Raw genomic sequence first — 27,516 nt, 5'->3', positions numbered from 1 at the left:
CCAGGGTCAGAGAGCTGGAATTCCACTCGCACATCCTTCAGCCCCTCCCTGGAGCTCGGTCTCTCCTCTATTAAAGCTGGGAGGATTCCTTGTGCCCCTCTCTGCAATCATGTACCAATAAGACCACATAAGGCTTTGCATTTCCAGGAGAAACTGGCCTGAGCCTCGTCATCCTCCACCACCACCAGGCAGCTGATGGGAGGCAGGCAGATGACGGTTCATTGCCTCCAGGTGGTAAGTGGGACTCAGCAAATGCGGCGGCAGGGGTGGGGAGGTTAGTGATGATGGTGACTAAAGGAGATAAGGAAAAGGAGGTTCAGACACTGGAGAGGGCAAGTCTCCCCAAACACTGCGAGGTAGGTCCCCTGAAGGGACGGCACCATGTCTTCCCCCTTCCACCCTAACATGGAAGATGCTCATGGGCACACAGCAGACACTCAGCAATGCCCATAGGCACACAGCAGATGCTCAGCAATGACCATGGAGGAATTCACCAGACCGTTTGCCCCTCTTAAGACCCTGTGAAGAACAATCACTTTCGTGGTGCAACCAAGGGCCATGGGAGTGTGTACCCTCCCCCAGCCCCATGACCACCCAGAAGCTTGGGTGGTGACTTGTATCCACTCCCTACCCCCATCCAGCTCTCCAGACATTCCTTTATGCAACAAACATTTATTGAGCATCTGCCTACTTGCTTCAAGCAGGATGATGGGCTAGACACGGAGCATACATAAACGGGCAAGACTCAGTCCCTGGCCACAAGGCCCTCACAGTCCAGTTGGGGAGGCAGACACAAACGTACAAGAAAGTATGGTGCAACAGCAACACTCCAGCAGATGTTATAGTGTGCTACGGGAGCCCACGAGAAAGGGGAGTGATCAATTTTTGGGACGACAAGATGTGGCAGAAGCCTTCACAAAAGTAATGGTGTCTGAGCAGGGTTCTGAGGGATGCATAGGAGTTCTCCGGCAGATGGCTGGGGAAGCTTTCAGGCTGAGAAAATATCTTGAGCAGACATGTAGAGGGACGAAAGACACAGGACAGAAGCGCTGGAGCATGGCTCTGTGAGGGCACGGGTATGAGCCTAGAGGAGCCCTGGAGCTGCCTTTACTTATACGGGTCTGCTCTGGCCCTGGCTCTCGGGAGTCAGGGAAGGGGAATTGCCTAAGTAATAAAGGGGGCTTTTGGGTGGGGTTTCCCACCCAAGTTCAAGATGAGGAGCAGACATCTGTGTTACTGGAGAGCAGTGTGGCCAGGTCAGTCAGGGGCTGGCTTCAGCTGTCACCAGGCAGGAAACGCGTGCATGCCTGTGTGTACCCTTGGTTGTGTTTTGTCCTGGTCATCAGCCATTTCTTAGGAAAGTTCCTTGTCAAAGCTCCAAGTTTGGCTTGGCTGATCCAAGGGAAAAGGAGACTTAGCTGCAGTTGGGTGGGGAAACCAGAGTGTTCAGAGGCAGTACCAAGGGGTACAGAGCCAGAGCCAAGGCACTTCTGGGCAGCTTCATTGGCCACTGTTCTTGGAACAACTTCCTGAGCCCCTTACCCATCTCGCTTCCCCTCCACACATCAAAGGCAGTTTGGGCGGCTCTGAGAGGAAGCCCTGCACATCCTTCAATCTTGCCAAGGGCAGCACCCTCCCACCAGGGGAGCATCTGCCTTGGTGCGAGGAACCTCTCCAATCTCAGGGCCCCCCCAGAGGATAGGCAGTGGAGCTGGCCCCTGCGGAGCCCCCTGGAGATGGGCAGGGGCCCAGGGTGGCATAGGCAGGGGGAGGGGCTGTCAAGGCTGGGGAGGGAGCAGGGCCTAGCTGGGACAAGTACAGAGATGTGGGGTGGGGGCAGAAGTGGGAAGGTGGGGAGGATGCCTGGGTGGAGGCCACCTCCTGAGCACCCCTGTCCCCTCGGCCTGGAGACCAGTATCGGCTTCGGAACCTTCGGAGCAGCAGGAAGAATGTGATGACCAGCAGGTCAAAGATGAGCTCAGCCATCTCCACCACAGACAGCACTGAGGAGCCGAACCACAGGCTCCACTGGCTGCCCAGGTTGGACAGGAGGGTGACCATCTGTGAGAGAAGAGGTACATTGACGATGGGACAGAGGGTTCTGGATGGACTCTGGCAGAGGAGCCCCCGTTCCTCCTCACCAAGCTGTCTCCCTTCATCCCTGAGGACCCCTGAGTCCTGTCGGCCTCTCAGCAGCCCCCTGGGCTCCTTGTCTCTGCTCCTGGCCAGCGTCACCCAGAGAAAACTGGCAACTGGCCCACAGTCAGGGGCAGCTGAAATGGGGGCATGGCTCAAGCGCCTTCACCTCAGCATCTAGCATGCCTATCCCTCCCACCACCCCCAGAGACCTTATGCCCCGGCCGAGCTCCTTCTTCCAACCCTCCTGACCTCTCCCTTGACCCTCTTCTTTGGTCCCCCGCCTTTAAGACCCAGAGCCTTCTGGCCCACAGACAACCTTTTGGTTTCCCCTGACAGCTGCCCTGCTAAGTAAGACCCTCAGAGCATCACAGGCTCCATCCAGGCACGACCTACCGTGACAGAGGGAGACTCAGAATTGGTTTTGTAGTTCAGCTCCTTGAAGAAGATGTTGACTTTGGCCACTCCATTTCTTAGGTGTGGGGCAGAGGGTGGGAAGAAATGGTAGAGGATGAACTTCCTGGACCTTCCTCTCATCAACCATATCGATCCCTCTTCCTAGGTCTATTTTCCCTCCCAAAGATTCCTTTCTTGTGGCTGGGACCAGGGTGGGACTCACCTCTTGTTGTTGATGGTGTAGTTGTTCTGTCGCGATAGCATCTCGAAGACCCATTCCTAGGAAAGAATGGGGCTGTCATCAAGGTCCATACGCTTCAGGCTTACAGGGATAGGTTGTGTCAAACACACCCATACACAAAATACCCAGAGAAGGCCACAGCATTACATGGGCATACACATCCCCCACCCGTCGCTTCCCCACACTCTACCTGGGATGTCACCGAGGGCCATCGTGAGTAACCAGCCGAGAGCTGGTAGCTGGTCACACTGGGGATGGAGAAAGGTGTTCAGTGTTGGGGCAGAGCTCTCCCACTCGAAGGCTTGGCTGGGTAACCTGTATTCTACCCAACCTGCACCCGGGCAAGGGACACTAACCTGCATGGCTTCCGGCACTTGGTGAAACAGCCCAGGTGGTCTGAGGAGAAGTCAGCCTGGAGCTTATAGTAGCAGTAGCCTGTGGGTACAGAGAGATGCCTATTCTCCTAGGGCACCTCAACTTTCTCTACCCCACACCCAAGAGGTCTCCCAAGATCCCTGGGTACCCACTTTACGAGAGCATTATTTAGCATTATAATGATGTCCTATGAGTGGCAGTACCAAGAAGTACCAAATGTTTAAGAAATTAAGTTGCCGGGCGCGGTGGCTCAAGCCTGTAATCCCAGCACTTTGGGAGGCCGAGACGGGCGGATCTCGAGGTCAGGAGATCGAGACCATCCTGGCTAACACGGTGAAACCCCGTCTCTACTAAAAATACAAAAAACTAGCCGGGCGAGGTGGCGGGCGCCTGTAGTCCCAGCTACTCGGGAGGCTGAGGCAGGAGAATGGCGTAAACCCAGGAGGCGGAGCTTGCAGTGAGCTGAGATCTGGCCACTGCACTCCAGCCCGGGTGACACAGCAAGACTCCATCTCAAAAAAAAAAAAAAAAAAAAAAAAGAAATTAAGTTAGGCCAGGGACAGTGGCTCAGCTCTTTGGGAGGCTGAGGTGGGAGGGTCGTTTGAGGCCAGGAGTTCAAGGTTGCAAGTGAGCTATGAGTGTGCCTTTGTACTCCAACCCTGGAAACAGAGTGAGACCTTGTCTCTAAAAAAAAATTTTTAAATAAATTAATTTTTTTTCTTTTTTTTAGACGGAGTCTCACTCTGTTGCCCAGGCTAGAGTACAGTGGCATCATCGCGGCTCACTGCAAGTTCCACCTCCCGGGTTCACGCTATTCTCCTGCCTCAGCCTCCCAAGTAGCTGGGACTACAGGCGCCCACCACTATGCCCGGCTAATTTTTTGTATTTTTAGTAGAGACAGGGTTTCTCTGTGTTAGCCAGGATGGTCTCGATCTCAAGACCTCATGATCCGCCCGCCTTGGCCTCCCAAAGTGCTGGTATTACAGGCGCGAGCCACCGCACCCGGCCTAAAAAATAAATTAATAAAGAAAGAAAATAAGCTAAGTCAGGGGAAAAACAAAACAAAACAGGATACACCAGTGTAAGGAAATACACACTATGGACAAAAACTTAAACGCCATAAAGAAAAATGGGAACAATAATTGTATAAGAATAAGGGAACTATGCCACAATAAGATAACACTTCATGCCCATTAAGATGTCTATTATTTAAAAAAAGACAATACGCCAGGTGCGGTGGCTCGTGCCTGTAATACCAACACTATGGGAGGCTGAGGCAGATGGATCACCTGAGGTCAGGAATTCGAGACCAGCTTGGCCAACATGGTGAAATCCAGTCTCTACTGAAAATACAAAAATTAGCCAGGTGTGGTGGTGCACACCTGTAATCCCAGCTACTTGGGAGGCTGAGGCAGGAGAATTATTTGAACCCAGGAGGTGGAGGTTGTAGTGAGCCAAGATCGTGCCACCGCACTCCAGCCTGAGCAACAGAGTGAGAGTCTTCTCAAAAATTAAATTAAATTAAATTTAAATTTAAAAAGATAATAACAAGAACTGGCAGGATATAGAGAAACTGAAAACCTCATATACTGCTGCTAGGGATGTACAATGGTGATGTCACTTTGGAAAACAGCCTGGCAGCTCCTCAGAAAAGGTTAAACATAGATTACCGTATGACCCAGCAATTCCGCTCCTAGGTATATACGCAAAAAAATGGAAAACATGTGTCCACACAAAAACTTGTACACAAATGCTCACAGCAGCATTATTCACAGTAACCAAAAAGTGGCAACAACACAAATGTCCACTAACTGATAAATGGGTAAACAAAGTGTGGTCTATCCATACAAGGGAGTGTTGTTATTCAGCCATATAAAGGAATGAGGCACTGCTATTGCTACAATATGGATGAAACTTGAAAATATTATGCTAAGTGAAATAAGGCAGACACGAAGGTCACACACTCTAAGATTCCGTCTGTATGAAAGATTCAGAATGGCCGGGCGCGGTGGCTCACACCTGTAATTCCAGCACTTTGGGAGGCCGAGGCAGGTGGATCACCTGAGGTCAGGAGTTCAAGACCAGCCTGATCAATATGGTGAAACCCCCTCTCTACTAAAAAATATAAAAATTAGCCGGGCGTGGTGGCATGCGCCTGTAGTCCCAGGTACTTGGGAGGCTGAGACAGGAGAATTGTTTGAACCTGAGAGGTGGAGGTTGCAGTGAGCCGAGACTGTGCCACTGCATTCCAGTCTGGGCGACAGAGGGAGATTCTGTCTTGAAAAAAAAAAAAAAAAAGATTCAGAATAGGCAAATCCATAGAGAAAGAAAGAATCGTGGTTGCCCAAGGGCTGGCAGTGGTGGAAGAGGGGAGGGAAGCTTGGGATTTGCTAATGAGTACAAGATTTATCTATTTATTTTTTTGAGACAGGGTCTCACTCCATCGCCCAGGCTGGAGTGCAGTGGCCTGATCATGGCTCACTACAGCCTCGACCTCCTGGGCTCAGGTGATTCTCCCACCTCAGCCTCCCAAGTGGCTGGGACTATAGGTGTGCACCACCATGCCCAGCTAATTTTTGTAAAGACAGGGTTTCACCATGTTGCCCAGGTTGGTGTCGAACTCCTGGGCTCAAGTGATCTGCCCACCTTGGCCTCTCAAAATGCTGGGATTACAGGCATGAACCACCATGCCCGGCCTGAGTGAGTACAAGGTTTCTTTTGGGAACACTAAAAATATTCCAAAATTGATGGTGGTGATGATTGCACAACTCTGGGACTATACTGAAAACCTAAAACTAAAAACTAAAATTTGACTAAAATGAAGCTGTACGCTTTAAATGAGTGAATCCTATGGGATATAAATTATGTCAATAAAGCTATTACCAAAAAAAAAAAAAGAATAATGGAACTGCAGATTCCCCTCCTCCCCTATTTCCCAAATTCTAAGTAAGGTTATTTTGTCATTATTGCTACTTTTAGTTCCTCAGTCCGAAGTCCTTCTTCATTTCTGACCCAAATCCCTACCAGGGTTGGAGATCTTTGGAAGAAGGGGAAGCAGCTGGTCCTCTTCTCCGGGGAAGTAAGCCCTAGGAAATGCAGCAGACTGTGTTTTTAGCCTTACTTCCTCTCTCATCCTCACAACTTCTCAGCAATCAATATTGTTATTTTTCACTCACAGATGTGCAAACCCACGACGTAGAAATAATTATTTGAGGGGAGGGAGAAATCCCGGGTGGCATCCCCTCTGTCCCGGTCCTGTATACCCTGGGACATGTCACATCCTCCCCCTGGACCTCAATTTGCTCATCTGAGAAAGGAGGTGAGGCCAGATGGCCTTTGGGTTTCCCCCAGTTCTGATGTGCTACACTCCTCTAAGGTCAGAGAGACAGGAACCAGGAGGCCACGACTGGAAAGTCCAGGCAGAAGAGAACTGCGGAGCCAGCCCAGGGAAGGACAGAAGTGGGAAAGTCACCACAGACAGGAACAAGGTAGGGATGGACGCTGAACTCTGGGGTGAGACAATCCGCTGCCTTTGAGGCCTCCGTGTCTCCAGTGTCCGCTACCATGTCACCTCCCGGGATGGCCCTCGGCCCACCCTGTGGGACAGCTGGGCCCAGGGGAGAGCCCTGGGAGGAGGAACTGCAGGGGGAACAGGCTGGTTGTGCTGGGGAAGAGCATGCACTCCAGGAATGCAAACCCTTGCAGCTTCCATATTTTATTTTTGTGATTTTCTTTCTCTCTCAGCTTCCTGGCACACAACTTCCCTACCAAACAACTCAGCTGTAGTCCAAAGGAAAGAGATTTGTCTACTCCTACACCAGGATAAGGAGGAGATTCCAAGGTGCTTCAAACTTTATTGATTGTGTCCTTGTTCAGGTTAAAAAAAAAAAATCTTAAATAAGCAGGTCCAATATACATATTTGATTTATAAATTACATACCTCTACTGTTGAATGGATACAGTACGTCCATTCTAAAGCACATAAGATGGAAAATGTGAAGGAACGAGACAGACCCATGTAACTTCTAATATTTTCTTCCTGCACCCCAGGGAAGTGTTGTGTACCCCACCCAGCCCCTCCGGAGCCTGCCCAGCTAAGCACCCTGGGCACTGAGCAGGGAAGCTGCGGGCAGAGCGTGCACGGAAACCTCAGCAGCCAGTGAGGAACGGCTGGAGGTTTTCTCGGGTGCTCTTCTTCCTTCTGCTGCAGGTTGTTTTAAATGGGACAGTTCCTTGACAAACACACAAAGGCCAAAACAGAGAGACTGCAACACTGAGAGGGAGGAAAGAAACAGAAGAGAGAGGGAGGCCGAGGCGGGCGGATCATGAGGTCAGGCGATCGAGACCATCCTGGCTAACACAGTGAAACCCAGTCTCTACTAAAAATACAAAAAAATTAGCCAGGCGAGGTGGCGGTGCCTGTAGTCCCAGCTACTTGGGAGGCTGAGGCAGAAGAATGGCGTGAACCCGGGAGGCGGAGCTTACAGTGAGCTGAGATTGCACCACTGCACTCCAGCCTGGGTGACAGAGCGAGACTCCGTCTCCAAAAAAAAAAAAAAGAGAGGAGAGACTGAGGGTGAGGGAAACTGACAGAGGCAGAGACTAAAGGCTGAAAAACAAGAGCAAGGGAGGACTCATCCCAGCAGGTGGGATGTCATCCCAGCCAGAAGTCATCCCCACAAACAGGGGACTGACAGGAAGAAGCGCCTCAGTGAGTGCTGGGGTCAGTAGGGCAGGGCAGGGACTCCCTGGAGTCTCACCCCAGGAACTGTGCTTCCTGTAGTCACAGTACTCCATGTTCTGCGGCCGCGGATAGAAGATGTAGGCACAGCCACACTCCTTGATCATGTTCTCCTGGAAGCAGGAGTGAATACACACCTGGAAGGGAGGAGGGTGGAGAGGAGAGGGGGTTCGGGACTGAACTCAGCAGTTCTCTGCACAGAGCCTCCATCCTCTTTTCACCACCCCCCCGTTTCCCTCTCTCTCACACACACACAATCCCTCCAGCTTTGCAGGACCAGCCAGGGCAGGCCTGGGAGTGGCTGCCACAGAAGCAGGTTGGGCCTCACCTGCTGCGTGTACTTTGAAGGGTAAAGGTTCTTGACAGGGACATCACTGCCATTCTTGGTGCAGTCGCCATAGTCGCCCCCAAGTCTGTCCAGGGCTTCCTATGAACCCACATACACCAAGAGATCAGAGGACAGAGCAAGTGCCTCCGGGTTCTCTCCCTTCCCTCAGTTCCAGGTTGTATCTCACACCGGCCAGCCCCTCCTACCAGCCTCACCCTCTCAATACATGCCTCTAGCCACCTCATGCCCACCCACTGCTCATTTCAAGGCCACTGGGCCCAGAGCATCCCCAGAAATCCTAAGCATGCCCTGAATGCCTTCTCAGCACTTGTCCCCCAAGGTCCACCCTGCAGGGCCTTACTTCCCAGTGCCAGCCCCTCTGCCCCTCGTTCCTGCTCCTGAAGACCTCCACATGCTCAAGGCCCACCCCACACACTCTCCCTCCGCAGCCTCCCATGCCTTCCCCCTGCCCCTCTGCAATCTGAGGCTCTCCTTCCAGGCCTCCCAGTCAGCATCCTTGCCTTCCTCATGCTGATGGAGGTCTCCACGCCAGGCCGCAAGTTAAAGCCACCATCATCCATAAAGGCAGGTTCATCCTGCCCGTGCACCATTACCCGGGCCCCAGTCACTGTGGACAGCAGGGGAATGAAGTCATTCTGCTCTGTGCGCAGCATCAGGGACAGACCTAGGGGTGCAGAGAGAGCAGAGTTGGCAGAGGCGGGAATCCTGGAGAAGAGTTAGAAGATGGAAATCCACCCTCCTTTCCTTGCCCAGTCTCCAACACTGCAAGAGGAGCAAGTTCAGGAAGACCCGCAAAGGGACCTGGCAACCCACGGGCTGGAATATGGAGGCAGGAGGAAGACCTGGGACAGGATTCCTCTCATGCCTGGAACGGACTATGTGGCACCTGTTGGGGAGAGAGAGCACAGGGGACCCCTCCCAGCAGTTCTAGGAGGTGAGCTCAAGGTAAGTACACGGGAGTGGCTGAGGCAGAGGGCTCCATGGAGCAAGCGGGGAGTTGCTCACCGTTGTTGACTCCAGGCATGGAAGACATCCAGAGGTTAGAGTTGTTCTTGTCATTGAAAGTATAGCAGTTTCCATACATTGGGTGGTGGAAGTGAGAGTAATTCCTTATCAGGAAAGAGAGAGTAGGGTCAGAGAAGAAAGTGTAGGTGGTCCAGGGAGCAGGGAGATGAGGCAGAGAGAATTCTCCACTCCCTTAAATTCCTACAGGACTTGGGCTTTCAGAGTCGTTTGTTTCCTGATCACCTACCATGTGCTGGCACAATGCTGAGAGCTTTACTCACACTCCCTCAGTCACTCCAACCAACAGCCTGTGAGAGTCTCATCCTCATATCACAGAGGAGGAAGCTAAGGCTCAGAGAGCTCAAACAGCCGGCCCAAGGTCCCATTGCGATGATGAGCCTGGGGGTTCACACCTAGGTCATCTACCTTCTAGCCCAGGCTCCTCTCACCAGGCCATCTAGGCTCACCGGCCTTGACTTCCGTGCTGCCTTGTAACTTCTCTCTTTTTGCACTACAAAGATTCTTGCATGTCCCTAACTGCCCATGTGTCTAAACGTTAGTTCCCCATTGAATCATGAGCTCCTTGATAACAGCAGCCACATCTCATTCATCTCTGTGTCATCTCTAGGTTAGCTGCATAGTTCCTGTCGTCTAGGAGATAGAGGAGATGATTAATAAATAGTTGTTGAGTGAGGAATGAACGAATGAATGAATGAATGAAGTGGGGAGGTGGAGGGGAGCAGGGTTAAAGGAGAAAGTGTGAGCAGTGGTGAGCACGGAGCTGAGGGGAGGACGATCAGTACCAAGTGCTTCCGGGCAGCCTCTTGCATCGGCATGTCTCAGAACGGTAGGTCCAAAACTCATCTGTGACAGGTGTGGGGACAGAGAAAATGCAATCACAGAGGCATCACGGCTGCAGTAGGACTGTAATTTCACAGCAAACCACAGGTTCCAGAACAGGGAGCCTGTGTGGGGTAAAGCACAGCACGTGTGTCACACAGCACAGACAGTATCTGTGTTCTGCTACCCTGCCATCTTGGAGCTAATGACGGGAGCAGGGCAAAGAGGGAAAGGGGACTTCGGCCAGTGAGCAGCAGAGGAGGAATAAAGAGAAGAGGGAGGGCCGGGCGCGGTGGCTCAAGCCTGTAATCCCAGCACGTTGGGAGGCCGAGACGGGCGGATCACGAGGTCAGGAGATCGAGACCATCCTGGCTAACACGGTGAAACCCCGTCTCTACTAAGAAATACAAAAAACTAGCCGGGCGAGGTGGCGGGCGCCTGTAGTCCCAGCTACTCGGGAGGCTGAGGCAGGAGAATGGCGTGAACCCGGGAGGCGGAGCTTGCAGTGAGCTGAGATCCGGCCACTGCACTCCAGCCTGGGCTACAGAGCGAGACTCCGTCTCAAAAAAAAAAAAAAAAAAAAAAAAAGAGAAGAGGGAGAAGAGGCTGGCCAGAGATAAGGAGTGGGGTTCTGGTTGTACGACCTTGAGCAAGTCATTGTTTCTTTTTTTTTTTTTTTTTTTTTTTGAGACGGAGTGCAGTGGCCGGATCTCAGCTCACTTTAAGCTCCGCCTCCCGGATTTACGCCATTCTCCTGCCTCAGCCTCCCGAGTAGCTGGGACTACAGGCGCCCGCCACCTCGCCCAGCTAGTTTTTTGTATTTTTTAAGTAGAGACGGGGTTTCACCATGTTAGCCAGGATGGTCTCCATCTCCTGACCTTGTGATCCGCCCGTCTCGGCCTCCCAAAGTGCTGGGATTACAGGCTTGAGCCACCGCGCCCGGCCGCAAGTCATTGTTTCTAAGCTTATTCTCCTCCTCTGTAAAATGTAGGATGGTTCTGTGAAATGAGGAGATTGGAACCAGATGATCCGGGATATTCCATTGGCCCTTGAAGAACACAGGCACAGAGGCATGACATACTGGTGCCCATTCTAGGAGGTACTGGGAAGTCAGCACTTCTAGAGCCCAGACTAGATGCAGGGAAGGACTGAAGGAGAGGCTACAGAAGTGGCCAGTCCTGAAGGCTGGAGAGCCCTTTGCACACAGAGAGGGGACAAGCACAATGTGGTGGGTGCTGCCCCTATGGAAAGCAGGCACAGGTTCGATCAGCAGGTGAGGTGGAGCAACATGGATGGATTTTAAAGCATAGAGCTTCGTTGAATTAAATAAATAAAAAGTGGCGGGGCATAGTGGCTCACACCTGTAATTCCAACACTTTGGGAGGAGGCTGAGGCGGGTGGATCAGTTGAAGTCAGAAGTCCGAGACCAGCCTGGCCAACATGGTGAAACCCCGTCTCTACCAAAAATACAAAAATTAGCCAGGTGGGGCCGGGCGCGGTGGCTCAAGCCTGTAATCCCAGCACTTTGGGAGGCCGAGGCGGGTGGATCACGAGGTCAGGAGATCGAGACTATCCTGGTTAACATGGTGAAACCCCGTCTCTACTAAAACTACAAAAAACTAGCCGGGCGTGGTGGCGGGCGCCTGTAGTCTCAGCTACTTGGGAGGCTGAGGCGGGAGAATGGCGTGAACCCGGGAGGCGGAGCTTGCAGTGAGCCGAGATCACGCCACTGCACTCCAGCCTGGGCGACACAGCGAGACTCCGTCTCAAAAAAAAAAAAAAAAAAAAAAAAAATTAGCCAGGTGTGGTGGCAGGCGTCTATTACCTCAGCTACTCAGGAGGCTGAGGCAGAAGAATCGCTTGAACTTGGGAGGTTCAGTGAACTGAGATTGCACCACTGCACTCTACAGTGAGACTCTGTCTCAAAAAAAAAAAAAAAAAGAGGTGAAATGGGATCTATAACACAGTACCATTTATGTAAATTAAATACAGATTTTGCAAAAACACATAGAGGTACACACTAAGCACATTAATATAGTGGCCTATGAGAATCAGTATAATGTGGTGGTTAAGAGCACAGACTCAGCCGGGCGCGGTGGCTCATGCCTATAATCTCAGAACTTTGGGAGGCTGAGGCGGGTGGGGTCACCTGAGGTCAGGAGTTTGAGACCAGCCTGGCCAACATGTGAAACCCCATCTCTACTAAAAATACAAAATTAGCCGGGCATAGTGGTGCATGCCTGTAATCCCAGCTATTCAGAAGGCTGAGGCAGGAGAATCACTTGAACTTGGGAGGCAGAGGTTGTGGTGAGCTGAGATTGCGCCATTGCACTCCAGCCTGGCCAGTAAAAGCGAAACTCCATCTCCAAAAAAAAAAAAAAAAAAAAAAAAGAGCACAGACTCCAGAATTAAATTCCTTGTATTTGAATCCTGGGGCTCTAACAAGTATTCGATGTGGGACCAAACAAGTTACTTACTTAATCTGTACCTCAGTTTCCTCAGCTGTAAAATGGGGATAATAAAAATATCAACCTCACAGGGGTGTCGAGCATGAAATTATGCTTAGAATGGTGTTTAGCCTTAGTAAGAGCTGTATTAGCTCACTAGCACAATTACAGGGATTCATTAAGATGGCTAAAGTCGAAAAGACAGAAAACAACATGAGGAGGATGTAGAGAATTTAGAATCTTCATACATTGCTGGGCCGGGCACGGTGGCTCAAGCCTGTAATCCCAGCACTTTGGGAGGCCGAGACGGGCAGATCATGAGGTCAGGAGATCAAGACCATCCTGGCTAACACGGTGAAACCCCGTCTCTACAAAAATTACAAAAAACTAGCCGGGCAAGGTGGCGGGCACCTGTAGTCCCAGCTACTTGGGAGGCTGAGGCAGGACAATGGCGTGAACCTGGGAGGCGGAGCCTGCAGTGAGCCGAGATCGCGCCACTGCACTCCAGCCTGGGCGACAGAGCGAGACTCCATCTCAAAAAAAAAAAAGAATCTTCATACATTGCTGTTGGGAACGTTAAATGGTACAGCCGTTTGGAAAAGTCTCGCAGTTCCTCAGAATGTTAAATATAGACTTACCACATGACCCCGCAGTTCCACTCGTAGGTGAACATCCAAGAGAAATACAAACATAGATCCATAGAAAAACATGTACAGGAACGTTCACAGCAGCATTAGTCATAATAGCCAAAAAGTGGAAACAATCCAAATGTCCATCAACTGAGAATGGATAAGCAAAAATGTGGGCCGGGCGTGGTGGCTCACGCCTATAATCCCAGCACTTTGGGAGGCCGAGGCAGGAGAATGGCTTGAGCTCAGGAGTTAGAGATCAGCCTGGGCAACATAGTGAGAGCTAGTCTCCACTAAAATTAAAAAAAAAATAGCTGGGCATGGTGGCCTGAGCCTGTAGTCCCAGCTACTTGGGAGGCTGAATCAGGAAGACCGTTTCAGCCCAGGAAATCAAGGCTGCGGTGAGGTCTGATCATGCCACTGTACTCCAGCCTGAGTGACTGAGTGAGAACCTGTCTCAAAAAAAAAAAAGTGGTATATCTACACAATGTAATAGTATTCAGCCATAAAAATGAAGTTCTGATCCAGCTACAACATGGATAAGTTTTGAAAACGTTATGCTAAGTGAAAGAGGCCACTCACAAAAGGCCACATATTGTAAGATTCCATTTATGTGAAACGTCCACCATAGGCAATCCATAGAGACAGAAAGCAGAAGAGTGGCTCTCAGGGCTTGGAGGAGGGGAGAAAATGGGGAAGAACTGCTAATGGGTACAGGGTTTCTTTCTGGGGTGAGGAAAATGTTCTAAAAACAAGTCGTGGTGGCCAGGCACGGTGGCTTACGCCTGTAATCCCAGCACTTTGGGAGGCTGAAGTGGGCGGATCACAAGGTCAGGAGATCGAAATCATTCTGGCTAACACGGTGAAACCCCGTCTCCACTAAAAATACAAAAAATTAGCAGGGCGTGGTGGTGGGCGCCCGTAGTCCCAGCTACTCGGGAGGCTGAGGCAGGAGAATGGCGTGAACCCGGGAGGCGGAGCTTGCAGTGAGCCAAGATCGCGCCACTGTACTCCAGCCTGGGCGACGGAGCGAGACTCTGTCTCAAAAAAAAAAAAAAAAAAAAAAAAAAAAAAAAAAAAAAAAAAAACCAGGTCGTGGTAATGGTTACACAACTCCAAATATACTAAAAATCACTAAATTATACATATTAAAAGGATACATTTATGGTAAGTAAATTATATGTCAATAAAAGTGTTATTTAAAAAAGATTACAGGGTAGGGGAAAAGGGTGTAGTTACGGGGGAGGAGAGTGGTGAGAAAGCCATGCTAAGGAGCTCCAGCTTGATGCTGGAGGCCATGAGAGACACTGAAGGATTTTAAACAGCAGGATATAGTTTGGATGTTCGTCTCCTCCAAATCTCATGTTGAAATGTGATCCCCAATGTTGGAGGGGATCCTAGTGGGAGGTGTTTGGGTCACAGGGGCGGGCCCCTCTTGAATGGCTTGGTGCCCTCCTTGCAGTAATAAGTGAATTCTCACACTATTAATTAGTTCAAGAGCCTGGTCTCTCTCTCTTGCCCCCTCTCCTCCCCTTCCACCATGGGTAAAAGTTTCCTGAGTCCTCCCAGAAGCTGAGCAGATGCTGGTGCTATGCTTGTACCATCTGCAGAACCCTCAGCCAATTAAACCTCTTTTCTTTATAAATTACCCAGACTCAGATATTCCTTTTTTTTTTTTTTCCCCAGATGGAGTCTTGCTCTGTTGCCCAGGCTGGAGTGCAGTGGTGCGATCTCAGCTCACTGCAACCTCCACCTCTTGGGTTCAAGTGATCCTCCTGGCTCAGCCTCCTGAGTAGCTGAGGCCACAGGTGCGTGCCACCACACCTGGCTAATTTTTATATTTTCAGTAGACACGGGGTTTCACCACGTTGGTGGGGCTGATCTCTAACTCCTGACCTCAGGTGATCTGCCCATCTCGGTCTCCCAAAGTACTGGGATTAGAGGCTGGAGCCACCACGCCCAGTGAGATATTCCTTTATAGCAACACAAAATGGGCTAACACACAGGACTAACTGGAATAGTGACGTGTGGTGACGTGAAGTAAGGATGAAGTACAAAGATTCCTGTGGTTGCAGAAGGAAGGGATGATTTGGAGGCAGAAGAACACAGTAGGATGGAGGGGTGGGTATAACAACCCAAGCGAGAAATGAGGCTCTGAGCTGATCTAAGTGCCTAAGTGCCAAGACAAAGATGAACCATGGACTTTCTGTTGATGGGGAGGCAGGCACACAGAGCAAAGGGAGGGCAGCGGATGAGGGCATAGGAAAAGCACAGGTGCCTGAGTAATGGTTAGATGATCCTGGTGGCAGGTGTGGGCTGACTCAGGCTTAGGCGTTGCTACCATCTTACTTCCCAGCTGGTAGTTTCTGTCCTTAAACAAACAAAAAGACTAAAGACGGAACAAAATCGTGTACTGGCAGAGTGTGTGTGAAGGGTGAGAAGTGACACTGTGCCCTGTGGCCATTCTTCAGCAACAGGGGAGGGAACGCCCCCTGTAGAGTGGAGCCAGGCGGAGGCAGGGAGATGGCTCCGGAAAATCAATGAGCAGGAGAAGGAGGAGCCAGGGCAGGAGGGGGCCAGAGGTTACAGAGGTTACAGAAGGGGACCCCCCTTGCCTCATCCTCTCCCAGCCATCAAAGAACCTGCAGCTGCTATGAGCTCACTGCAAGGACATTATAACAGGGGTCCTCACAGAATGAATGCCCGAGGGGCGGTGGGGTGGGAAGAATCCGTAGCCAGGGCCGGCCCATTCCCAAGGGCAAGTCACTTCACCTGTTTGAGTACAAGAGTAATGAAACCCATCATTTACCGCGGTCTGTAATGTAAAGTGCCCTCACGTTTGTATCTCGCACTTGCTGCAGCTCTTGAGATGAGTGTTATCGTCATCATCTTCACCACTTGAGTAAAAGTGCCAAAGGGGCACGGATTATATAGTTTTTCCTTTGATGTAGCCCAAATGCCTAGAACAGTGACTGGCACATAGCCCAGATAGTCAAAACTATTTGTTGAATGAATATTGAACGAATCTCATTTTTTGTTTTACTTCCATTTTGCAATCAAAGAAATAGGCTCTGAAGAATGATATGATACGTCCAGAGTCACCTGGCCAGGAACTGACAGAGCTAGAGAGGGAGCCCCTCAACCCATGCAACTCCACCTCACTACTACTGCCAGCCTCAGCTCCGGGAGCAGAGTATGGGACAGACGACCTCCTAGGCCCTTTTGAGCTTTGATGCTAGGGAGAAAAGGGCCTTAGAAAGACCAAGACACTGGCCAGGCGCGGTGGCTCACGCCTGTAATCCCAGCACTTTGGGAGGCCAAGACGGGCAGATCACCTGAGGTCGGAAGTTGGAGACCAGCCTGACCAACATGGAGAAACCCCGTCTCTACTAAAAATACAAAAAAATTAGCCAGGCGTGGTGGCGGATGACTGTAATCCCAGCTACTCGGGAGGCTGAGGCAGGAGAATCACTTGAACCCGGGAGGTGGAGGTTGCAGTGAGCGGAGATCGCGCCATTGCACTCCAGCCTGAGGAACAAGAGTGAAACTCCATCTCAAAAAAATATATAAGACCCAAGACCCATGCTGCCAGCCTTTGGTTTCTCAAAGCCCCAGTCTTCCCAAGTTATCCTGTGAGGCCACTTCCCTCAGATCCAGCAGTGCAGGGAGCAGCAGGAGTTCACAGGGCACTCTGGGGCAGGGTGTGGGCCCGAAGCCAGTGCTTCCCCCTGGCCTGCCGGCACTGGCATTTTTTTAGTCAACAAGCATTTCCTGGGCCCTCCCCATGCAGGGCGTGAGGCTGACCCAGGGAAGGGGACCCTGAGGAGAGCAAGGAGCCAGGCAAGACTGACTCACGCCTGGTTGCAGGAGACCTGGTTGAAGCGGCAGGCGAAGATGAAGTTGCCCAGTGTGTCCTCCTCCAGGGATGGCAGAGTCTCTGGCAGCCTCGACAGGATGTTGATGTAGTGGAAGCGGTACCACTCCCTCACTGCATCCACCCCTGATGAGTATGTCTGGTAGAAGCAGTCTGATTTGTTCTGGTTGCACTGGACACAGAGACCAGAGTCAGAGGGAAAACGCAGCCGTGGATAAGCCCCTTGGCAGGGCCAGGGGCCAAGAATGAGTGATCTGGGGTTCTGAGGACTGATGGATGGGGTCGGAAGCCAGGAGCGGGGAAAGACAGAAGTGGAAGAGAAGCAGAAGTCCCCAGGAGCATGGACCAGGAGAGCATGGGATTAAGGGAGTCGCCGGCCAGGAAGGAGACCAGCAGCTGCACACACATGGTTTGGTTTCATTTATACCTCCCCTGCTGGGGGGGCGCAGGGAGGAGCAAGACTTTCCCTCCCATTTCACTGATGGGAAGACTGAGGGATCAACAGATTTGTTCCAGCAAGAGCTGGGACTAGAACTCTAGTCCCCAGCCCACTCTTACTAGTGGGAACCTCCCTATCTCCTTTCCTTGGGTCCTCCCTCCCTCCCTCCTTCTCTCCCTCCCTCTTTCTCTCTTTCTTTTTTCTTTCTTTTCTTTCTTTCTTTCTTTCTTTCTTTTTCTTTCTCTCTCTCTCTCTCTCTCTCTCTTTCTCTTTTTTTTTTTTTGGCAGACAGGGGCTCATTCTGTCATTCAGGCTGGAGTGCAGTGGTGTGATCAAGGCTCACTGCAGTCTCCATCTCCCGAGTTCAAGCGATTCTCCCATCTCAGCCTCCTGAGTAGCTGGTACTACAGGCTTGTGCCACCACACAGGTTACTTTTTGTATTTTTTTGTAGAGATGGGGTTTCACTATGTTGCCCAGGCTGGTCTAAAACTCCTGTGCTCAGGTGATCTGCACGCCTTGGCCTCCCAAGTGCTAGGATTACAGGCGGAAGTCACCACGCCCAGCCTCATTTTATATTAAAAAAAAAAAAAAAATTTGGGCCAGGTGCGGTGGCTCACTCCTGTAATAGGGCACTTCAGGAGGCCGAGGCGGGTGGATCACCTGAGGTCAGGAGTTCCAGACCAGCCTGACCAACATGGAGAAACCCTGTCTCTACTAAAAATATAAAAAATTAGCCAGGCATGGTGGTGCATGACTGTAATCCCAGCTGCTCAGGATGGAGGCAGGAGAATCGCTTGCACCCGGGAGGTGGAGGTTGCAGTGAGCCGAGATCACGCCATTGCACTCCAACCTGGGCAATAAAAGCGAAACTCCGTCTCAAAAAAAAAAAAAAATTAAGTTTCCTTTTTTTTTGTTTGTTTTTTGAGATGGAGTCTTGCTCTGTCGCCTAGGCTGGAGGGCAGTGGCTTGATCTCGGCTCACTGCAACCTCTGTCTCCTGGGTTCAAGCGATTCTCCTGGCTCAGTTTCCCGAGTAGCTGGGATTACAGGTGCATGCCACCAAGCCCGGCTAATTTTTGTATTTTTAGTAGAGATGGGGTTTCACCACGTTGGCCAGGCTGGTCTTGAACTCCTGACCTCAGGTGATCCACCCGCCTCGGCCTCCCAAAGTGCTGAGATTACAGGCATGAGCCATCGCGCCCCAGCTAAGTTTCCTTTTTTTATTGTCTCCTTCTTCTCTATCTTGGGCTGTTAGCCCAGTTCTCCATCACGCTGGAGGGTCCCAACTGTGTCCCACTAGTGGGGACTGGAATTCAGAAAGTTGCATTTTCCTTCCTGAATCAAGGACCAGAAACAGTAAAACAATAATAATAATAATAATAAAAGTGCATTTTCCATAATAGATTTGACTTCCTACCCCTGAAACGTTTCTACACAGGACCCCAGGGAGGAGGCCCCAAAAGCTGGGGCACCAACAGGTGTTATTTTAATTATCTAGTTGCTATGTGTATTTATTTACTTATTGTTTTGCCCGCGAGCCCACCAGGCCCCGCGTGGTGTCGGTGGGCTGCGCAGGCGGGTCCGGAGAGGAGCGGAGCCCATGGGTTGGCGGGGCCAGGGGGCCGGCGAGGGGCGGGGCGGGGCGGGGCGGGGCCCTCAGCGCTGCGGGCCTCACCAGCTCGAAACCGATCTTCCAGTCCTTCCAGTCCACTTGGGGGTTGTTGTCCCGCACGCTGGAGGCCACGCTACGGGCTTGACGGGCCCCGTGAAGCGGGGACGGGACCCTCAGGCGCTGCAAGAGGTGCGGCAGAGTGCCCCGCAGGTCGCGACGGCCGCGGGAGCCGGCCACGAGGGTGGGGGAGGAGTCGTATTTGTACAGGTCAAAGAGCGTCTGCTGTGTGATGCGGTCCAGCTCCTCCAGCTCCTCTTTAATTTCCGGATACCTGAAGGGGCGAGGGGAAAAGGGTCAGGCCAGGGGCCCTGGCGCGAGTGTCTGGCCCCTCCGTGGGTCAGGATCCTCATCTGTGCCCCAGGAGGCGGGTCCATCCCGGAGAAGCCTGGGCGGGGCTGGGGTCGTCGTGGCGCCTCCCGGCTGTCCGGCGGTGAAGGGTAAACAGGTGTGTCCGCCGGGAAGGCGAGCCCGGCCGGGACGGCAGTTACTGCGGACTATTTATTGAAGAAGAGAGGCAGGAGGCGCCTGTCGTCTGCGGGGCGCTCTCCTCCCCCTCGCCCGGACGTAGAAGGGAACCCGGAACTTGTCTGCCCTTTCCCAAGGAGGAGAAGAGTGGGGGCCTCGGCCTTGGCGTGACTGCGGTGCCCAGGTCATCCGGCCCTGATCCCCTCAGGGGAGTGGCCTTTCGGCGTGCCGAAATCAAGAGTTCACAACTGCACTTTTAGAATCTCCAACTGCAAAAATACAGGATGCCGCACCCACCCCTCCTCCCTCCTCCAAAGACTGTTCTAATGTATTTCGGGTACGGCCCAAACACCATAAATTAAACACAGCTCACTGTAAATCCCTACATTCCTTCTTAATACAGTTCCTATTACCATCTCCATCATGAAAGTCCAGAGTAGCAGGGCCTTAGGGATGTAATCTACCAAAACACAACAAATATAGAACTAATAAACTGAACAAGGTTGCAGGGTGCAAAATAAATACACAACAAAAATTAATCGCATTTAGGCCGGGTGCGGTGGCTCACGCCTGTAATCCCAGCACTTTGGGAGGCCGAGGTGGGCAGATCACGAGGTCAGAAGATCAAGACCACCCTGGCTAACACGGTGAAACCGCGTCTCTACTAAAAAAAATACAAAAAATTAGCCGGGCGTGGTGACGGGCGCCTGTAGTCCCAGCTACTCGGGAGACTGAGGCAGGAGAATGGCGTAAACCCCGGAGGCGGAGCTTGCAGTGAGCCGAGATCGCACCACTGCACTCCAGCCTGGGCGACAGAGCGAGACTCCGTCTCAAAAAAAAAAAAAAAAAAAAATTGCATTTCCGTCTCAAAAAAAATAATTGCATTTCTACATGCTGGCAACAAAAAAACTGGAAAACCAGAAATACAACAGCAATATTAAATAACAGAAACAACATCAAATACATAGAAATAAATGTAACAAAAGATGTGCAAGACCGAAAAATATGTTGAAATCCCAGCTGAAATACATCCAAGTTCAGAATAAGTGGAGAGATATATATGTGTATATATATGGATTCAACACAATCCCTATCAAAACTCCAGCTTTTTTTTTTTGGACAGGATCTCATTCTGTCACCCAAGCTGGAGTGCAGTGACACAATCACGGCTCACTGCAGCCTCCTCCTGGGCTCAAGCAATCCTCCCACCTCAGCCTCCCTAGTAGCTGGGACTACAAGTGTGCCACCACACCAAGCTCATTTTTGTATTTTTTTGTAGCGAGGGGGTTTCACCACGTTGCCCAGGCTGGACTCCAACTCCTGAGCCCAAGCAATCACCAGCCTCAACCTCCTAAAGTGCTGGGACTGCAGGCGTGAGTCACTGCACCCGGCCTCAGCAGATATTTTTAAAGAAACTGACAGACTGGTTCTAAGACTTATCTGGAAATGCAAACAATCTAGAATAGCCAGAAAATTTTAGAAAAGAAGAGCCCAGCTGGAAAATGTATTCCTCCTGACCTTAGTATTTACTATAAAGCCACAGTAATCAAAACAATGTGGTTCTTCGTAAGGAGAGACAATAGATCAATGGAACAGAATAGAGTCCTGAAATAAACTCACGCATAGATGGTCAACTGACTTTTGACCAAAACACCAATTCAATTCAGTGGAGAAAATAAAATTTGTGAGCAGATTCTGCTAGAACAACTGAATACTGTACTGGAAAAAAAAAAAAAATGACCCTCAATTTCTACCTTATACTATACAGGCAAAAGTTAATTCAAGATGGATCATAACCTAAACATGAAATTCAGAACCATAAACACTCTAGAAGATGGAAGATATCTTCCTGACCTTGGGGTAGGCAAAATTCTCTTGTAAGAAAAATATCTAACAAATAATCCCTACAACGACCCTATGTAGTAGGCACTTTATGAACAGACCTACCGTTTTTTTTTTTTTGTTTTGTTTTGTTTTTAACGAGACAGAGTCTCGCTCGGTCACCCAGGCTGGATGGAGTGCAGTGGCACAATCACGGCTCACAAGCTCTGCCTCCCAGGTTCACACCATTCTCCTGCCTCAGCCTCCCGAGTAGCTGGGACTACAGGCCCCCGCCACCACGCCCGGCTAATTTTTTGTATTTTTTTAAGTAGAGATGGGGTTTCACCGTGTTAGCCAGAATGATTTCGATCTCCTGACCTTGTGATCCGCCTACCTCAGCCTCCCAAAGTGCTGGGATTACAGGCATGTGAGCCACCGCGCCCAGCCGAACAGACCTACATTTTTTAAAGATTCTGACCCTGTACACAGCTAGTGAGAATATAAAATGATACAATCACTTTGGAAAACAATCTGGAAGTTCTTCAAAAAGTTAGATATAGAGTTACCATATAACCCATCCATTCCACTCCTAAGAGAATGAAAGCATATGCCCCCCGACCACACACACACAAATGTGCACAAATGTTCATACCAGTATTATTCCTAATAGCCAAAAAGTAGAAATAAGCCAAATGTCCATCAATTTATGAAAGTATAAATAAAATGTGGTACATCCATACACTGGAATAATATTTGGCAAATAAAAAGGAATTAAGTGCTGATTTATGCTACAACATGGATGATGCTTGAAAACATTATACTAAATGAAAGAAGCCACTCACAGAAGACGACATATAGCATGATTCTAATTATAGGAAATGTCCAGAATAAGCAAATCTATAGACAGAAAGTAGACTAGTGGTTACACAGGGCTAGGGGTTAGGTAGATGGGAGGGAAAGATGAATGCCTGTTAAAGGGTACGGGGTTTCTTTTGGGGGTGATGAAAATGTTCTAAAATCGATTGTACTAATAATTGCACGATTCTGTGAAATATATTAAAAACGATTGAATTTTAAGTGAGTAAATTGTATGGTGTGTGAATTACATCTCAATAAAGCTGTTTTTTAAAGGAAAAATACCTAATGAAAAGATCATCTTGATAAATAAAGAATTCTTGTAGGCCGGGCACGGTGGCTCAAGCCTGTAATCCCAGCACTTTGGGAGGCCGAGACGGGCGGATCACGAGGTCAGGAGATCGAGACCATCCTGGGCTAACACGGTGAAACCCCGTCTCTATTAAGAAATACAAAAAACTAGCCGGGCGAGGTGGCGGGCGCCTGTAGTCCCAGCTACTCAGGAGGCTGAGGCAGGAGAATGGCATAAACCCGGGAGGCGGAGCTTGCAGTGAGCCGAGATCGCGCCACTGCACTCCAGCCTGGGTGACAGAGCGAGACTCCGTCTCAAAAAAAAAAAAAAAGAAAAAGATAAATAAAGAATTCTTGTAGGCCGGGCACGGTGGCTCAAGCCTGTAATCCCAGCACTTTGGGAGGCCGAGAGGGGCGGATCACGAGGTCAGGAGATTGAGACCATCCTGGCTAACACGGTGAAACCCCGTCTCTACTAAAAAAAATACAAAAAACTAGCCGGGCAAGGTGGCGGGCGCCTGTAGTCCCAGCTACTCAGGAGGCTGAGGCAGGAGAATGGCATAAACCCGGGAGGCGGAGCTTGCAGTGAGCCGAGATCCGGCCACTGCACTCCAGCCTGGGCCACAGAGCGAGACTCCGTCTCAAAAAAAAAAAAAAGAATTCTTGTAAATTAACAATTAAAAAAAAAATTTTAATGACCAAAAAGCATATAGAAATGGTCACTAAACACCTGAAAAGCTACTCAACATAATTAGTCCTCAGGGAAATGCTAATTAAATCCATGATAAGGTACCATTAGAAAGGCTAAAATTAAAAAGACTGACATAAGTGTTGGTGAGGATGTAGAGAGCAATTGGAATTCTTCTAAGCTGCTGATAGGAGCATAAAATGGTACCACTGCTTTGGAGGACCAGTTAGTAGTTGCTTATAATTTTAAACATGCATATCTACCTTATGACCCAGTAATTTCATTTCTGAATATTTTACCAGATCCACCCCTAGCTACTACACAAGAGCAAGAAAAACATGAAGATTTGTACCTGAGGCTGGGTGCAGTGGCTCACACCTGTAATCCCAGCCCTTTGGGAGGCCAAGGCGGGTGGATCACCTGAGGTCAAGAGTTCGAGACCAGACTGATCAACATGAAGAAACCCCATCTCTACTAAAAATGCAAAATTAGCCGGGCGTGGTGGCACATGCCTGTAATCCCAGCTACTCAGGAGGCTGAGGCAGGAGAATCGCTTGAACTCAGGAGGCGGAGGTTGCAGTGAGCCAAGATCTTGCCATTGCACTCCAGCCTGGGCAACCAGAGTGAAACTCCATCTCAAAAATAAATAAATAAATAAGATTTGTACATAAATGTTCATAGCCATTTTATTTATAATAGCCAAAAAGCCTAAAGCAACTCAAAAGTGTGTTGAAGGTGTGTGTTTGGTATTCTAGGAAACTTGCTCATTACTGCTAATTAAAAGAATGGCAATCGGCGGGGCATGATGGCTCACACCTGTAATTCCAGAACTTTGGAAGGCCAAGTGGGTGGATCACTCAAGCTCAGGAGTTTGAGACCAGCCTGGGCAACACGATGAAACCTTGTATCTACAAAAAATACAAAAATTCACCAGATGTGGTGGTGCACACCTGTAGTCCCAGCTGCTCAGAAGAGTGAGGCAAAAGAGTTGCCTGAGTCTGGGAGTTTGAGGCTACAGTGAGCCGTGATCGTGTGGCTGCACTCCAGCCTGGGCAACAGAGCAAGACCCTGTCTTGAAAAAAAAAAAAGAATGGCAATCCTAGCTAGCATTTATTGAGCACTTACTATGAGCCAGGCACTGTGGTATTAGAATGTACATTATTTAATTGTTAAAAGAAGAACGTTAGAAAAAATTAAATTTAACAGAGTTTACTTGAGCAAAGAACGATGTTCGAATCAGGCAGCCCCTCAACCGGAATAGGCTCATCAAAACCACTCAGCAATAAAAAGGAACTGATACATGCAAAAAAACAGGGAAGAATTCCAGAAACATTAAGCCAAATAAGTCAGACACACATACAAGAAAATACATACTGTATGATCCCATTTATATGAATTCTATGAACAGACAAAACTAGTTGATGGTGATAGCATTCAGAAAATGATAGTAGGAGAGGAAGAGGAATTGATGGAAAGGGGGCACTAGGTAATGGGAGTGTTCAACATCTTGACTGTCAAACCTGAGTGGGCACTCAAGATTTGTTCATTTTGGCTGGGCGCGGTGGCTCACGCCTGTAATCCCAGCACTTTGGGAGGCCGAGGCGGGCAGATCACAAGGTCAAGAGTTCAAGACCAGCCTGACCAACATAGTGAAACCTCGTCTCTACTAAAAAATACAAAAATTAGCTGGGCGTAGCGGCACACACCTGTAATCCCAGCTACTTGGGAAGCTGGGGCAGGAGAATTGCTTGAACCTGGGAGGCGGAGGGTGCAGTGAGCCGAGATCATACCACTGCATCCCAGCCTGGGCGACAGGGCGAGACTTTGTCTCAAAAAAAAAAAAAAAAAAAAAAAGATTTGTAGGCCGGGCGCGGTGGCTCACGGCTGTAATCCCAGCACTTTGGGAGGCCGAGGCGGGCGGATCACAAGGTCAGGAGATCGAGACCACGGTGAAACCCCGTCTCTACTAAAAATACAAAAAATTAGCCGGGCGCGGTTGTGGGCACCTGTAGTCCCAGCTACTCGGGAGGCTGAGGCAGGAGAATGGCGTGAACCCGGGAGGCGGAGCTTGCAGTGAGCCGAGATCCCGCCACTGCACTCCAGCCTGGGTGACAGAGCGAGACTCCGTCTCAAAAAAAAAAAAAAAAAAAAAAAAAAAAAAAAAGATTTGTTCATTTTATTGTATGTAAATTATGCCTCACTTAAAGAAAAAAATAGCAGTGCAGGGTCTTACTTGCCAGATTCAGATTTAATGGGTCTGGGACGGAGCCAGAACCAGGTTGTTTAAAAGAGCCCCCACGTGGTCCTAAGGTGCAGCTACATTAACCACCGTCTAGTCCAGATCTTCACTTCTTCTTTCAGTCAGCTCTATTTCCATCTCTACCAGAAAAGTATAGTTGGCTGGGCCTTAGGCATCAGCTCTGGCAGCCCCTAAACTTCTCACAGGAGAAAATGTAGCTCTGGTAAGGTGTGTGTTTGGCATTCTAAGAGACTTGCTTGTTATTAGTACTTAAAAGAATGACAACGGCCGGGCGCGGTGGCTCACGCCTGTAATCCCAGCACTTTGGGAGGCGGAGGTGGGCGGATCACGAGGTCAGGAGATCGAGACCATCCTGGCTAACACGGTGAAACCCCGTCTCTACTAAAAATACAAAAAGATAGCCGGGCGTGGTGGCAGCGCCTGTAGTCCCAGCTACTCGGGAGGCTGAGGCAGGAGAATGGCGTGAACCCGGGAGGCGGAGCTTGCAGTGAGCTGAGATCGTGCCACTGCACTCCAGCCTGGGCGACAGAGCGAGACTCCATCTCAAAAAAAAAAAAAAAAAAAAAGAATGACAACATAGCTAGCGTTTATTGAGCACTTACTATGAACCAGGCACTGGCATTAGAATGTACATTATTTGATTGTTAAAAGAAAAACTTTAGGCCGGGTGCGGTGGCTCAAGCCTGTAATCCCAGCACTTTGGGAGGCCAAGACAGGCGGATCACGAGGTCAGGAGATCGAGACCGTCCTGGCTAACCCAGTGAAACCCCGTCTCTACTAAAAAATACAAAAAAAAAAACTAGCCGGGCGAGGTGGCGGGCGCCTGTAGGCCCAGCTACTTGGGAGGCTGAGGCAGGAGAATGGCGTAAACCCGAGAGGCGGAGCTTGCAGTGAGCTGAGATCCGGCCACTGCACTCCAGCCTGGGCGACAGAGTGAGACTCCATCTCAAAAAAAAAAAAAAAAGAAAGAAAACTTTAAACAAATTAAATTTAACTTGAATTTCACTGAGCAAAGAATGAACCTGGAATCGAGTGCCCCCCCCGCCCCCAACCAGAATAGGTTCAGAGTGACTTGGGGTCTGCTGCATGATTAGATAATATTCGTGGACAGGAAGAGGAAAGTGACCCACAGAAAACGGAAATGAGGTACAGAAACACCCGGATTGGTTACACCTCTGGCATTTGCTTTATTTGGACAAAGTTTGAACAGTGGGCTGCCTTTCATTGGCCAAAACCCTGCGATTGCTATAAAGGTAGGTTATAGTGTGTTTACATATCTAGTTAGGTGGCATTTCACTATGCACGAAGAAACCTGTAGGCCAAACTGAAAACCTGTAAAGAGGCAACTTTAGGCTAAAACTCATTTAACATGATTCAGTCTTTAGTGTAACGCAGTATACCGTTGGCCACTGTTAGCTAACACAGTTGTCATTCCCTTTTCCAGGTGAAAACCCTGAGGCATGATGACTTATTGCAGAAGGCACAGCTAGCAAATGGGTCAGACGGCACTCCAGCCACCACACTGCCCTCTGGTCCCTCCCTGCTACCTCTGGCTATTTTAGGAGGGCCACGTGGTGCCCCAGAAAGAGCACCTGGGCCAGAATCTCTGCGACGTAGGGCCTGGTGTTCGGGCCACACACTTTCTGTCTATGTAACGCTGAGTAAGTGACCTAGTCTTTCTGAATCTCAGTCTGAGTTCCTTATCTGTAAAATGGGCATAACACTAGATCTGCCTACCACATGAAGCTCTTGGAGGGTTAAGTGAGAAAATACTCAGTGACACAAAGTGAAGAGACCATCGACTATCAGGAAGACACAGAGGAGCCTGGAGCCCAGGAAAGCCCTACTGGAGCACTCGGCACATTCCCAGATTACCAGGCAGAGCTGGGCACAGGAAATGCACCAACTTCTTCTCTGCGGTGCTGTCTCCCACCTCCAGGGACCACCTAGAAGCCTTGACTTCCCCTTCTTTGGCCCCTTCCCTAGCCCCAT

At 49.9% G+C, this 27,516-nt stretch overlaps 1 protein-coding gene across 5 annotated transcripts in view; it reads right to left on the bottom strand.

Moving 5' to 3' along the window:
* Positions 1-656: 656 nt before the first annotated feature.
* The window catches only part of LOC105484177 (sodium channel epithelial 1 subunit alpha), a 36,268-nt gene continuing 9,408 nt past the window's right edge, over positions 657-27,516 (bottom strand). For all 5 annotated transcript variants that reach the window (XM_024793577.2, XM_011745552.2, XM_011745556.2 and 2 more), the window contains exons 3-13: positions 19,148-19,415; positions 17,015-17,205; positions 9,244-9,347; positions 8,739-8,902; positions 8,218-8,316; positions 7,909-8,026; positions 3,130-3,208; positions 2,964-3,021; positions 2,756-2,811; positions 2,533-2,608; positions 657-2,061 (exon numbers count right to left, since the gene is read on the bottom strand). In XM_024793577.2, coding sequence (XP_024649345.2) covers positions 1,681-2,061; positions 2,533-2,608; positions 2,756-2,811; positions 2,964-3,021; positions 3,130-3,208; positions 7,909-8,026; positions 8,218-8,316; positions 8,739-8,902; positions 9,244-9,347; positions 17,015-17,205; positions 19,148-19,415 — 1,594 coding nt within the window. In that variant the 3' untranslated portion in view covers positions 657-1,680. The remainder of the gene's footprint in view (positions 2,062-2,532; positions 2,609-2,755; positions 2,812-2,963; positions 3,022-3,129; positions 3,209-7,908; positions 8,027-8,217; positions 8,317-8,738; positions 8,903-9,243; positions 9,348-17,014; positions 17,206-19,147; positions 19,416-27,516) is intronic.

Source organism: Macaca nemestrina, chromosome 10 (genome assembly GCF_043159975.1).
Source record: "Macaca nemestrina isolate mMacNem1 chromosome 10, mMacNem.hap1, whole genome shotgun sequence".
NCBI lineage: Eukaryota > Metazoa > Chordata > Mammalia > Primates > Cercopithecidae > Macaca > Macaca nemestrina.
This window is presented reverse-complemented; position numbering and strand designations above follow the sequence as displayed.